General features: G+C 43.9%; 1 protein-coding gene across 1 annotated transcript in view; it reads right to left on the bottom strand.

The window, feature by feature from the left end:
* The window catches only part of STRIP2 (striatin interacting protein 2), a 49,041-nt gene that overhangs the window by 21,380 nt on the left and 14,257 nt on the right, over nt 1–13,404 (bottom strand). Inside the window, exons 8-17 of the mRNA XM_038556544.1 lie at nt 13,233–13,360; nt 11,683–11,886; nt 10,168–10,403; nt 9,843–9,908; nt 8,563–8,626; nt 7,559–7,630; nt 4,738–4,812; nt 3,727–3,824; nt 3,138–3,264; nt 463–563 (exon numbers count right to left, since the gene is read on the bottom strand). Of these exons, the coding sequence (XP_038412472.1) occupies nt 463–563; nt 3,138–3,264; nt 3,727–3,824; nt 4,738–4,812; nt 7,559–7,630; nt 8,563–8,626; nt 9,843–9,908; nt 10,168–10,403; nt 11,683–11,886; nt 13,233–13,360 (1,171 nt within the window). The remainder of the gene's footprint in view (nt 1–462; nt 564–3,137; nt 3,265–3,726; nt 3,825–4,737; nt 4,813–7,558; nt 7,631–8,562; nt 8,627–9,842; nt 9,909–10,167; nt 10,404–11,682; nt 11,887–13,232; nt 13,361–13,404) is intronic.

Here is a 13,404-nt window from a genome sequence, read left to right on the forward strand (position 1 = left end):
ATAAAATACCATATATTTGCTTTATTACAAATTGATCTAAGTAAGGATCTATTATTTACCTTTAGTTACAAATTTGGTATAACACTAGTTTACAAAGTAACATAATTGATTCAACTTATGATTTATACTAAGATCAGGGCTGGTCAGATAAGAGGGCTGTTTCACAAAAAAAAACATCTTCTGGATCCTTCTGCCATAGGGTTAAAATTTCATTGTTGCAGTTTATTTATTTGAGTTGTGAATTTTTCAGTTTTCAAAACCATTAAAATATAAATACCTCTGTGAAGAGACCAAACCACACATCCCATCAACTAACACTTCAAGGAAATGAAGTTTGACAGTGACAGCTCTAAGATAGAAGGGCCTAGGGACACAAGGAGATCTGAAAGTCTCAGAGATGATTTATATTTCTCAACCCATCCCAAAACAGATCTCTGAAATAAACCTGTCCAGAGTCCATACCTGTTTTTGGCAGTGATGTAAGACAAGATATTTTGATTGAAGAACTTCAGGATCAATGGAATGCAGTTGGCAAATACCAAATGTTGTGATACATATTCAAACTGAGTTAAAAGATAAAAGCAAAAAGGGCTGCTTATGTGGGGGAGAATGGAAGGTACATATGAAAAAAAAAAAAAAGGCAAGTACAACTCTAACATCCATTCCTAAGAATATCCACTGTCCACTAGTGTTATCAGTCCTCCTGTCTGAGAAGCGGGGAGAAACATCATCAGCCAGTCCATCCTGCATAGAGGAGGACAATCTGCAGTGTGTGTTATGTTGCAAGCACCTTACCAAAAGCACAAAACATAAACAAGTCAGAAATAAAATCCCACTCCAAATAAACAGAAGGAATTGCTGTGATATTTGTTCCTAAGCTCAACAAGAAAGGAAGGCTCCCTGAGAGAGTTGTCTTCCATACCAAACCTCTGGCTCATAGTGTTTCAACAATGATTGACATAGCAGGAACAGGTGCAGCTTACTCCCAGCAACTGCTGGCATCACTCAGTCAGGATGGATATGGCACATAGTAACCAAGTGAACTACTGGAATGTGGGCTCCAGCATAAGTCTGTCTGGTTCACTATATTATCCCTATACTTACAATATCAGTATTTTAATGAATGAATCAACAAGAGCCCTTCGGCCAACAGACACTGCACTGAGAATAAGTCCAAGATCTCTTTGATGGGCTAAACACTAGAAATAGAGGCTCCATTTTGTTCTTTTGAATTTGGATGGGGTTTTGTATCTGGGAAGACCTAGTGGATAGTATCCTAGAGTGGTATCACCTGGAATTTGCCTGTGATGCACTGAGGAGCATCAGAGAGTTTGCCTCCAGATCTGGAACCCAGGCTGCTGGGACAGTACAGAAACTGGGCTGAAAAAAGCAGAAAACTGTGCTGTTTTAAATCCCTTAGCTTTTCCTGATCACCAAGAAGTAGCCATGGCAGCCAGCCAAGCTGCCCTCTACCCCTGGGTGTATGGTTAGAGGGAAGGAGTCCGCTTGTGCTGCTCATTTCTCTCTGCTACTCAAATATTTTCTCCCTAGTAGCTGACCTGGCGTATTTTCCAAAGCTCCAGATGGAGCAGCCAATACATACCCACTACGGAGTTATAGAAAATGTTTTTCAATTTGAGATTGTCTGTAGCCTTGCTGGGATTCACTGACACTGACACACATTGGCAAGGCCCATCAAACCACCCACCTGTCTGGCTGTTGATCCACATACTGCCCACCAAGAGAAGCAGACAGAAAAACATATCCACGATTCTCTGTTCTTTCTACTAGAAACACTATCTCCCACTCACCTCTACTCCTCCCAGCCATGCTGTTGCTCAGCAAACACTGGCAGAAGAAGTGCGAGCACCCAGGACACCCATAACACACCCAAAGATGTCTCTGAATGTACTCCAGTGGAGAAATATCCTGATTATATAGTAAACCTGCATGGACACAGACCCTGCAGGAGCTTCTGTGTATTCTGAGAACCTGCTGTTCTAGCAGGAGGCTTTTTAGGAGGAATATGGAGCAAAGACACTGAGCAATCATGAAGAGCCTCCTGTCCTCCTCATGTTCTCACCACAGAGACCATCTATCCCCTGCCCCCAGGTTCCCCGATATCTTGGCAAGGCCCACAGTACCAAGTCCAAACTCCTGAGTATGGCAAACAGTGCCTTCGTGGAGAAACAGCTTCTTAACCTTTTTTTAGGCTCTGTTTCCTCATCTATAAAACAGACATAAAATAAGACCTATCTCATAGGGTTAAGAGAATTAAATGAGATCCCACGTGAACTTAACAGTAACGGGCACATTATAAGTACTCAATAACTGTGTGCTATCATATGTATTATGATCTGCTCTCTGCCTTCCTCTCTAGCTCCATGTATCACCAGGCCTTCCCCATCTCCCCCACCGCCCCCCCCTCCCCAGGGAGAACTCCAGGAACATTTAATCAGTTTCCAAAGGTACTTTACTCTCTCTTCTCTGGACTTTCACAAATTAATATTTCTGCTTGAAATGCTTCCTATCTTCCTTCCCTGATGACTCCCATATTCTGACTAACATGTTTCTTTAGGACTCAGGTTAGAAGTCACCTCATCTCCACAGCAAGTAGGATAACCAGCCAGTGCTTATCTGTATCACGCACTTATCATTCCACAGTTACCTATTTATATATCCATGTCCTTTATAAGACTTCAAAGCCCTTAAGAGCCCAAACTGTGCCTTATTCAGGATTATACCTCAAATGTTAGAAAAATTCTCAACATACTTTTCCCCCACTTTTGTGTGTGTGTGTGTGTGTGTGTGTGTGTGTGTGTGTGTAATGCTTGAATCCTATCTTGTGCTGTTTCAAAGCTGGCTGGCCACATTCCCAAGAAGCCAAGGATTCTTACTCATAACCCTTGGATAATGTTCAAAGGACACAGACATCTGTACCTGTCTAGAACAGTTCCTTACATCCCACTCCATAACCCCACTCAAGCTTGTGCAACAGGTATATGAATTCCCTGAGAAGAACCAAGAAAAGGCTGAAAGATATTCAACTGGACTACAAAGGCCCCATCACCCCCTCTTTGTGAGACAGGGCCTAGAAAACACCTGAGACCTGTGAAGAAATGCTGCTGGCTGCTCACCTGGTAGATATGGTTCAGTTTGAAGTGTTTGAGGAGGAGCAGGAGAAGGGCAGAGATACTCTTTACAATGATCTCCTTGTGCCTGTTCACATCGATGCCCAACTTCATGCTCTGGAGAACAGTAATGCTATAATGGGGAAGAGGAGGAGTCAGTGCAGAGCAGCCTTAGAGAGAAGCCTACAAGGACCCAAGTATTTGGGTCAGAGACAACATATACAGGAGAGCCAGAGCTTGGGAGATCTGAACTTCTGCGCTAGGGAAACTCCCAGAGTCCCTACTTCGAGTCTGTTTAGAAAAAAGCTCCTTTCTCTCTCTGTTTTCCTTTCTCCTTTGGCAAGCTCATCCCTTGGCAATGTCCACCCACATACCTATGCAACCTGTCTCTGGCACTGATGTTGCTCTGCAGACCCTCAGTTTAGAGCTAAAAAGAACCTAGCAGAGAGCACTGCAGTGCAAAGGAGCTACTGATGGGGGAGAGAAGATCTCTTTGGATACAATCCCTATGAGTGTTATCAAGGTGGGGTAGGGACTAGAGAGACACTGTAGACAAAACAGTGCATTCAGCAGCCAACTCAGTTGAAGCACTCACGGCATCTCCTCAGGCAGGACATCTGCCAGGATATTGATAGAGTCTGTCTTTGCTTTGGAGGTGGGGGCTGCGGCCAGCAGAATCTTAAGCAGAGCAATCTAGGAAGTAGAAAATGAGGAGATCCATCTCTGTCCATCCCATTCAACAAGGCGATTTTTCCACACCTCAACAGCCCTATAAGAAGTGTTTTAATGCCTTCTTCTATATTCATTCTCAATAATCAAATCTCCCCAGCCTCCAGAAGGGTAAACAGGTGCCCAGTCCTGAGAGGCCTGCCTGTGAGGCTAAGGAGCCAGAAGGAAGCTTACAGGCTATTCTGCTTCAAGATTGTTCTTTCTAGGGATCCCTGGGTGGCGCAGCAGTTTGGCGCCTGCCTTTGGCCCAGGGCACGATCCTGGAGACCTGGGATCGAATCCCACATCGGGCTCCCAGTGCATGGAGCCTGCTTCTCCCTCTGCCTATGTCTCTGCCTCTCTCTCTCTCTGTGTGACTATTATAAAAAAAATAAATAAATAAATAAATAAATAAATAAATAAATAAATAAATAAATAAATAAAAGATTGTTCTTTCTAAAGAAGATGATGCAAAGAATAGAGGGGCAATGCCTAGAAATAAGGTGAGAGATACAAGCATGAACTCACTTTCTCTATCCCTTAGGGGAAACTCTAACCCTGACGATCAGCATCTTCACCATGCAGCCTGAGGCTATCTAGGACACCACAGACCATGGTCTCAGAGGGACGAGGGTACTTACTTAGAAGGAGGGCCCCCAGTACATCCTGCATGGACCCAACCTTATTCTCTGCCCCTCCCAAAGAAGGACTTGGGAGTACAGCTAAATCTTCCTTCTTCTTGGAGAAGCCCTGAGGAGTGCTCAGAATTCTAACGTGTTAGAGAATATTTTGCCTCATGGGAACAAGCTCAAATAATGGAAAGCTCAGTTTGAAATGGCTCTCAGCTGTCTGTTCCTTGGAGCAGAGAAGGGCAGCTCTGGCCCAGCTATTTCCTTACCATGTACTGAGGGAGGCTGTAGAGCATGCCCTGGTAGAGGATTTCACATGGTGTCTCTGGTACCACCTCTTCCCCCTATGACAGGAAACACACAGTTTGCCCAGGCCATTTTCCAGCTCACCAAAGACTATGTTTTCTTGGTTGTAAAGGGTGGCATGAAAAGAGCACTAAGCTAGGTTCCTATCCAGCTGTGTTAATGATTCGTTTTATCACCTTGGGTAAATTACTTTCCCTCTCTGGGTCTTAAGTTTCCTCTTCTTTAGGATTACTAGGCTAGTCTGATGTCCTCTGAGGGCTATTCCAGCTCTGACAATCTATGATTCTGGTTTTCCCATTACCTGAAATCAATCCAGAATTCTTCTTGCCCCATCACATGTTGGATCAGGAGTTAGAACACCTATCTCGGTGTTGGCACAAAACACTGCTTTTCTGGCCATGCACGGGCTTAAGTCAGGGTGCATGTATGCCTGGGATACTAGAACAGACACCCCACACAGAAGTACTTTCTGTGGTGTCAGTCTGAGGCCATCCAAGAGCTCTGAAATGCTCTGAAGTAAAAGGTAGGTAACTCAGTAGAGAAAGTTGAAAGGGAGTTGGGTAACCCATGGCCAAGAGAGGCAGGATGGAGTATTAGCAGGGAAACTTTTAGGTAGAAACTATTTTCTTTCTTTCTTCAATAGCCCCTACTACATCCCTTCCTCCTTTATGACCAGCACCCTCATCCACAACTCTCTTTGTCCTCTGATGACCCCATCTAAGCCTTTTATCAGAGTGAGGGGACCAGGACGTCTGGTGCTCAAGGGGCTACTCAGGCCATTGTCATCTTTGGCCAATTCAGTTCTTCTTCCCACAAGGTACTTCTATCCCTGGGCAAGGTCATTGCCTGCAGATCCTGAGGCAGAGAGAAAGAATCTGGCCTCTGCCATCCCACATAACTCAGTTGCTGCTTAAATGGGCATTCAATAAACTCAGGCAGTAGATCTCTGGGGGAGCAGGAAGGCAACCTGCTTCCCCAAAGATCTATTTCATACCTTCTCTTCTCCCCTGTCCTCAAACCAATCCCCGTACTCTGTGACCCTTCAATAGTTGCTAACCCAGCTTCATACTTCATGGAGAAAACAGAGGCAATCAGACACTTCATCTTCTCAACACCAAATCTACCAGGGTCTCTACTTTCCTTCTTGACATGAAGTATGCACCGCCTGTGCTCTGTTAAAGGCCAACCCTCCACTTGTGTTGGGGATCTCTCACCGTTTTGTTTTGTTGAATGCATCAGTTCTGTAATTGTCTCCTCTCTCCCAGATCATCTCTTTTAGGACACAAACGTACTCTAATATCTATATACATAAACATACTCTTCTATCTATAAAATTTTCCTTTGATCCCACATCCTCCTTTAGCTACCATCCCATTTTTATCCTCTCTACAATAAAACTATATATTGTCTGTGTTGACCACCTATCTCCTTTCTTTATGTTCTTTACATTCTTTTTTCAACACATTCCAACTTGGATGTTACCTGACCCAATGGGCACCTCAGGTCTTATCCATTTATCAGCAGCATTTGACACAGCTGATCACTCCCTCCTTGAAAATTTTCTTAGCTTTTATATTATCACAATCTCCCACATTCCCTCCTACCTCACTGAGTTTCCCTTACTCTTCTTTTCTGGCTCCTTTCCTGACTCATTCCACCCTCAACACAACTGCTGTGTCCCAAGGCTTTGTCCAGGGTTCCATCCTCTATTCTCTCCCTGGGTTATCTCAGCCAATTCTATGGCTTTTAACACTGTCCATTAAGTCAACAGCTCCCAAATTTATTTCTCTAGGCCAGTCCTCTCTTAGAACTCTAGACTTATATATTTCAATTGCATGACTGCTCATGTGCATGGCTGCCTAATGGATATGTAAAACTGAGTATGACCAAAATAGAACCCTTGATAAAACAGAACTCCCCATGTTGGCATATGACTCTTATTTTTGATTCTCCTCTGTGCCTCTCTATCCAAATCCAATTGACTAGTAAGTTGTGTCAGCTACACCTCCAAAATATAACCCAAATTCATTCAATTTTCCCTATTTCCGTAATTACTACCCCAGTCCATGTCACCATCATCTGTCACCTTGACTATTTTAAGAGCTCCCTAACTGATCACTCTGCTTCTACTCTTTTCTGGTAAAGTCATTACACAGCAGCCAATGGTTTTTGAAAATATAAATCAGATCCTGTCACTCCCCTGCTTAAAATCTCTAAGGGCTTACTTCTGTATTGTGAAACAACTTCACACTCCCTATCTTTGCTTACAGGTCCCGTGTAAAGTGGCCCCAGGCCACCATCCTGACTCCATCTCATACAACCCTATCCCTTATCCCTGTGCTCCAGCCACAGGCCTTCATTCACTATCCCTAATACTCTGAGCTTGCTCTTACTCTTGTTAAAACTATTCCCTCTGCCTAGAATGCTCTTTCCCCTGATATCATGGCCAGCTCCTTCCCATACCTAACATTTTAGCTTAACTGTCACCTTCTCAGAGGTCTACCTACCCAGACTGCCTAATCAAAAGTAGTCTATTATATGATAGATGCCTCTATCATATCATCCTATTTAACTTTTCTTCATTGTATCTCCCATTCTCAATAGTCTTCTTGTTTCCTTAATTATTTATTTTCTTTTTTCTCTAACTTTAAAGTATCATGAAAGTAGGGACCTTGCCTTGCTTGGCATACAGTAAGAGCCCAGCAGCATGCGAACATGCTCTGTGACAGCACTGCAGACAGATTTCCTTTTGCCTTTCTCCTGTGCAGGAGCCCCTTGACTCACCAAAGACATGGGGCACTTTTCCAGATCCTCCTCATTCTTGATTTGAACATCTGCAATGGAGATGTACTTGTGCTAAGGAAGAAAAGACATCAATTAAGAGGCTGAAGTTACTAAAAATATATATATATATTTTTAATTATAAAAAGGGGGGTTTTGGCTGGCTCAGTCTGAAGAATGTGTGACTCTTGATCTTGGGGTTTTGAGTTTGAGCCTCATGTTGGGTGTAGAGATTACTTTAAAAAAAGAAAAAGATACTGAGGGCCCCAATCACATATGTACCAGCCTCTTGCTTAACTTCCTCAATGATAAGGAAATGTGTTGTTTAGGTTGTCACGCCAAATTGAACATGAACCTTTTGAAGGAAGGAGTCTTATTTATCTTTGCACCCTTAACATTGAGCCCAGACTTCATATACAGTGTTTCTGTTTATTCTATGTTCCCATATTTGTTGAAAAGCAGAAAATACTTGAGTATTTATCTTCAACCAAAGGGCAAGGGGAAGTGAAGAACAGGCCCATGCCCCTGTAACCACTACCCTGAGACTTTTGTTGCATATGAGTATGCTTGCGTGCATGTGTATGGAGTGATGATGGAATGAGGGAGAGTTCCAGGCCTGTGCAAGAGATGATTATTACTCTTTGTGCTTATATATACTTTGGATACAGAGCAGACTGCTACTAATCCTGAGCCTCTGGAAGTTAGTGGCCCTATAGGGACAAAGAAGTGAGAGGAAAGGAAGTGAGGAAGAAGAGAGAAAGCAGGGTGGGAGAAGGAAAAAGGCATGAGAGGAAGAAAGGACAACTTTTTCATCTATCTGAATGTAGGAAAATGGTTAAGTAGGAAGAGATGTAATTTATTCCTCTTTGGTCAAAATGCCTGAAGGTGCAATATAGAATAATTGGTTAAAATTGTGTCTGGTAGAAGAGCCAACACCCAGGACTTTGGTAATCTAACTTGCCTTGATGGCTCCCTACTCCTGAAGACTGAGAGCCCACCCTGGTCACCTGCTTTAGAGTCTTCACACTTTCATGGATGGGCCTGGGTAATCCAACCAAGGTATCTGTGTCCCTGTGAAATGCGAGATATAACAGATCATAAGCATCAAAACTATAGAAAACTACTGATGAATCACTGACCTCTACCCCTGAAACTAATAATACACTATATATTAATTAATTGAATTTAAATAAAAACAACAACAACTATACAGAACTACTGATATCCTCTGGAGTTATATGGACCATGCCATTTTTTTTTTAAAGATTTTATTTATTTATTAAAAACAGAGAGAGAGAGCGAGGCAGAGACACAGGCAGAGGGAGAAGCAGGCTCCATGCAGGGAGCCTGACATGGGACTCGATCCCGGGCCTCCAGGATCACCCTGGGCTGAAGGTGGCACCAAACCGCTAAGCCATCGGGCTGCCCCATGCCATTTTTAATATACAGTATTTTGGATCTTTCTCTGCAAGCTTCTAGCCCCCCCCCCCCCCCCCCATTATTGCTTCAGGACACAAAAAGAACAATGCCACATAGAAGTGTTAGGATTAGGATTTTGTATAGTCTTTTGGGGATTTACTTTGTCAGGAGTAGGTTCCTTAAAAGGGCATGTACCCCAACCACAGTGAAACACCAGTAACAAGTAACATCTCAGTTTGTTTGTTTGTTTTTCTTTCTCAGTTTTATAGAGGCCAACCAGGGTGAGAATTCATGAGGTAGGAGAAATGGTGGAAGACTGGATCTGTTCTAACCATGTTGCTTCTTCATGGAATTCTGGCCCATTAAAACAGGAAGGACCCCTAAGGATCCCTGGGTGACTCAGCGGTTTAGCGCCTGCCTTTGGCCCAGGGTGTGATCCTAAAGTCCTGGAACCAAGTCCCACATCGGGCTCCCTGCATGGAGCCTGCTTTTCCTTCTGCCTGTGTCTCTGCCTCTCTGTGTGTGTGTGTCTCTCATGAATAAATAAATAAAATCTTAAACAAAACAAAACAAAACAAAACAGGAAGGACCCCTAGGGACTATCTAATCCAACACTCTCATGAGTAAATTGAAGCCCAAGAGGGAATTAACTTGTCACTCAAGTCATTTACCTGGCTAAGAACATGAGTTCTTCCAGGAAACTGGAAGGAAAAAAATTCCATAGTACCAGCACAAAGTCACTAGGAGATGCCCATAGTGGCTCTGGATTAGACTATGACTATCAGGCAACATCTCTCATTCCAACCACCCACTCCCCTGGCCCCCTAAGAATCGCTCTATAGCCAGTTCTGACCATTTAGTCACTTACTGCCCCAGAGTGAATCCGATGAATTTGTTCCTGCTCATCTCCAAGAAGTGCTCGATGTCCTTCTGTCTGAAAGGGCAGTGGAGAGACAATTCCCAGAAAAGGAAAAAAAAAAGCAAACCTTGAGAGACCGAACCTTTCTGGGCTCTTAATCCAATTGGAGGATTAGAACAGTGGGGGAAGACAGCAGCTAACAGAGGAAACTTCAAACCCAGGAGTTCTGACTTCTAGTCCAGCTTATTGAGAATTGAACACTTAGACCACAGCACCATGGGTCTTCAGTGATTCTAATCCCAAAGCTCAGGGTCTCCCGAGTTATCAAACCTACCTGACCTTTGGAGCCCAAGGCAGGCCCTTGGGAAAGGCCACCCGCTCAGCAGAAAGGGGTGTCTGTGAGGGTGGAGGTGGCACCAAAGGGTCTTGCTCTAGCAGGTCTAATTCTCCATCCAAGGTTCGTTCTCCATCGCCAGCAGACTCCTCTTCCTCCTCTGTGGCTGGTTCCTCAGTCTTAAAGAGATCTCTTTCATTGTAGATGTCCAGGCTGTCCTGCTTAGTGAGGAGTTGCTAGGAGGGTGTTGGAAGGGTGGAGAGAAAGTGTACAGAGATCTCACTCTAAGCATCCTTCTCTGAGGTCACCCTCTACCCATAAGTTACTAGACTTCAGGATATGGTGTAACAACCCAGCTCTTATAAGAATATCCCCTTCCCCACCTTCACCCTAGTATCTCCAGGAGACCAAATTCCAAGACAAGTACCTCTCAGGCAACCAAGCCAATAGCTGAGGAACAAAGCATAGATAATCCCAAAGTCAGTTACTTAGCTTTCAGACAGCATGGATGCCTTTTTCTTTCTTTCTTTCTTTTTTTTTTTTTTTTGCCAGCACTTTCCTTCCTAATTATGCTCTGTTTAGGTGAACATTCAAATAGTTTGCCTTCTGTGAGCATACACCAGCTGGCTGACTGAGGAAGAGGAGGACAGAGGCTTGCTACTAGGCAAAGAGAAGCAAGTTTGGAATTTTAAATTTTATTGAAGAAAAAAACATTGGACAGAAATAGGTCAAAAAGTTAACAGTGACTGCCTCTGGTTTGTTAAGCTTGTGGGTGATTTTCTTTTTTCCTCCCTTCTTCACATTTTTATATTTGTTCCAAATTTTGTACAACGAGTAAGCATTACTTTATAAAACAAAAAATAAAGGTTAAAAAAAATCACATTACAGATTATGTAGACTAGATTACCGAACATGATTGTCTGGTCTTATCACCTGTAATTGGTGAACTCAGGTATTTCAGAGAGGGGAGTTCGTGGGTACATGGTCAAGTCTTAGGGTAGCTTGTCATTCTGACCTTTCCAGGGATGCGGATTATACCTAGAACACTAATCAATCATCTCCTAAATGAAAGCTTCTGGTTCCAGGGCCAGACAAGAGCATGGCTAGCTCAAAGTAAACCTTCTTGCTGTCAATAAAGTGATAAAGCCTTACCCCAGGTGAGTGGATATGCTGGGAACCCTGTTCAGGTGATCTGGATCCCTATCTTCAGGATTATACCCTAACTGTTGTCCAGGATGCTAGGGAACTCCAGGCATACCAAGTCTAGGCCAATGACCCTGTAGCAAGATATGGATCTATGATGTGATATCACAGTGTTACATCATGATAACCCAGGAATCTGCTGGAGACAGAGGCCAAAGTACAGACTTAAAGGTTTCAGGTTGGTCACAGGGCCAACCAGAGGCAGATGAGTTAAATCCATTTACTGCCCTTTCCTACCACATCCAGATTAGCTCAGAAACTTAATTTTTGGCCAGCTAGTATCAAAACACCACTGTCTGCTTTAGTTCATACCCTTCGAGAACCACGGCGGCCTCGCAGCTTAGAAGGTGGTGGTGCCAGCTGAGACTCCCCCAGGTCGAGGGTGTAAGAGGGCGGGGAGGCAGCACGCATGCTCTTCACCACCTGGATACTATCTTCAGCCAGTGGAGGCAGCCCCAATTCTGCCCGCTTCTGTACTTTGAGAACCTGAAGATGCTCAAATCCACCGAGGGTAAACTACGATATGAACAGGAAAGGGGCAGAGAAAAGTAAAAGAGGAAAGTCAGGGGGAACAAAGTCAGGGACATGTAGATGGAGAAGAGCCACAATCTCTGGTCCCCCTGAGTCCCGTTCTTAACTAGGAAGTAATAAAATAAGATGCAGTTACTATCCCCAGTCTTAGGAGCTCAGGCATCAGGATAAAGCATTATTTACTGACTCAGCACTGGAAACATCACCAGAAATTAGGAAAGGGACTCCTGGGAGCTTCCACTGAAAAACAAAAAGAAAAAAAAAAAAAGAAAAGAAAGAAAAAGAAAGGAAAGCTGTATCCCCCCTTTTAAGGAGCACATCCAGATGCTATAACGCCTCAGTCACTCAATTTGTTCTGCAGTCAAAAGGTAGTTCCCCCCCTATGAAGCTTGCTCTGGAGGGTATGTCATTTAGCCAGTCCTGTGGGGTGAGAGCCAGAGATGAAGGATCAGATTTAATAATTAGGAACAAAGTGGTACCATACACTTATAAGGACTTCAGTTTTTAAAAGATTTATTTATTTATTTTAGAGAGAGAATGTGAGCAGGGGGAGGGGCAGAAGGAGAGAGAAAGAGGAAGAGAAGCAGACACTCTACTGAGCACAGAGCCCAACACAAGGCTCAATCCCACGACCCTGAGCTCATGACCTGAGTTGAAATTAAGAGTTGGACGCTTGGGGATCCCTGGGTGGCGCAGCGGTTTGGAGCCTGCCTTTGGCCCAGGGCGCGATCCTGGAGACCCGGGATCGAATCCCACATCGGGCTCCCGGTGCATGGAGCCTGCTTCTCCCTCTGCCTGTGTCTCTGCCTCTCTCTCTCTCTCTCTGTGTGACTATCATAAATAAATAAAAATTAAAAAAAAAAAATTTAAGAGTTGGACGCTTAACTGACTGAGCCACCCAGGTGCCCCAAGGACTTCATTTTTTTTAAAGCAAATCCTCAGTTTATCTAGATGGAAGGCAGGCAGTAAGCCCTACATTTTATAGCTAGAAAAATTGAGGCACAGACAGTTGTCCAAGGTTCCTCAGTATCAGCAGAGGCTAGATCTCTCAACTCTCAACCAGTATTCTTTCCATGAAATGTCAGTTCTATCATGAGAAAGCACAATGACACCCCAACTCATAGAGTGACATCTCCTGTTAGTCCAACAGAAATAGGTAACCTACTCTGACAAAGAACATTTTATTTCCCTCCATTGGCTAACAGCTGTCCTATTCTTCAGTCTTAGCTCCAGCCTTCTGGAATCAGACTAGAAGAAACTGAGGTGGTGAGGAGTGGGATGATCTGATCTGATGGGATGAGAGTGGAGAGGAGGGTAGATCAGCCACTCACCATTACCACCTTCCAGAGCAAAAGCAGGACCTTCTTTATAGGGAAGTGGGGAGCCAAGCCACTGCAGAATTTGGTAACCATGGAGAAAAGCAGAAGGGCAAAAGGTTCCTCATTATGCACAGAGAAGCCTGGGGAAGAGGAGAAAAGAAGTGAGAAAGTGAGGATGAGCGCT

This window comes from Canis lupus, chromosome 14 (genome assembly GCF_011100685.1).
Source record: "Canis lupus familiaris isolate Mischka breed German Shepherd chromosome 14, alternate assembly UU_Cfam_GSD_1.0, whole genome shotgun sequence".
Lineage (NCBI taxonomy): Eukaryota > Metazoa > Chordata > Mammalia > Carnivora > Canidae > Canis > Canis lupus.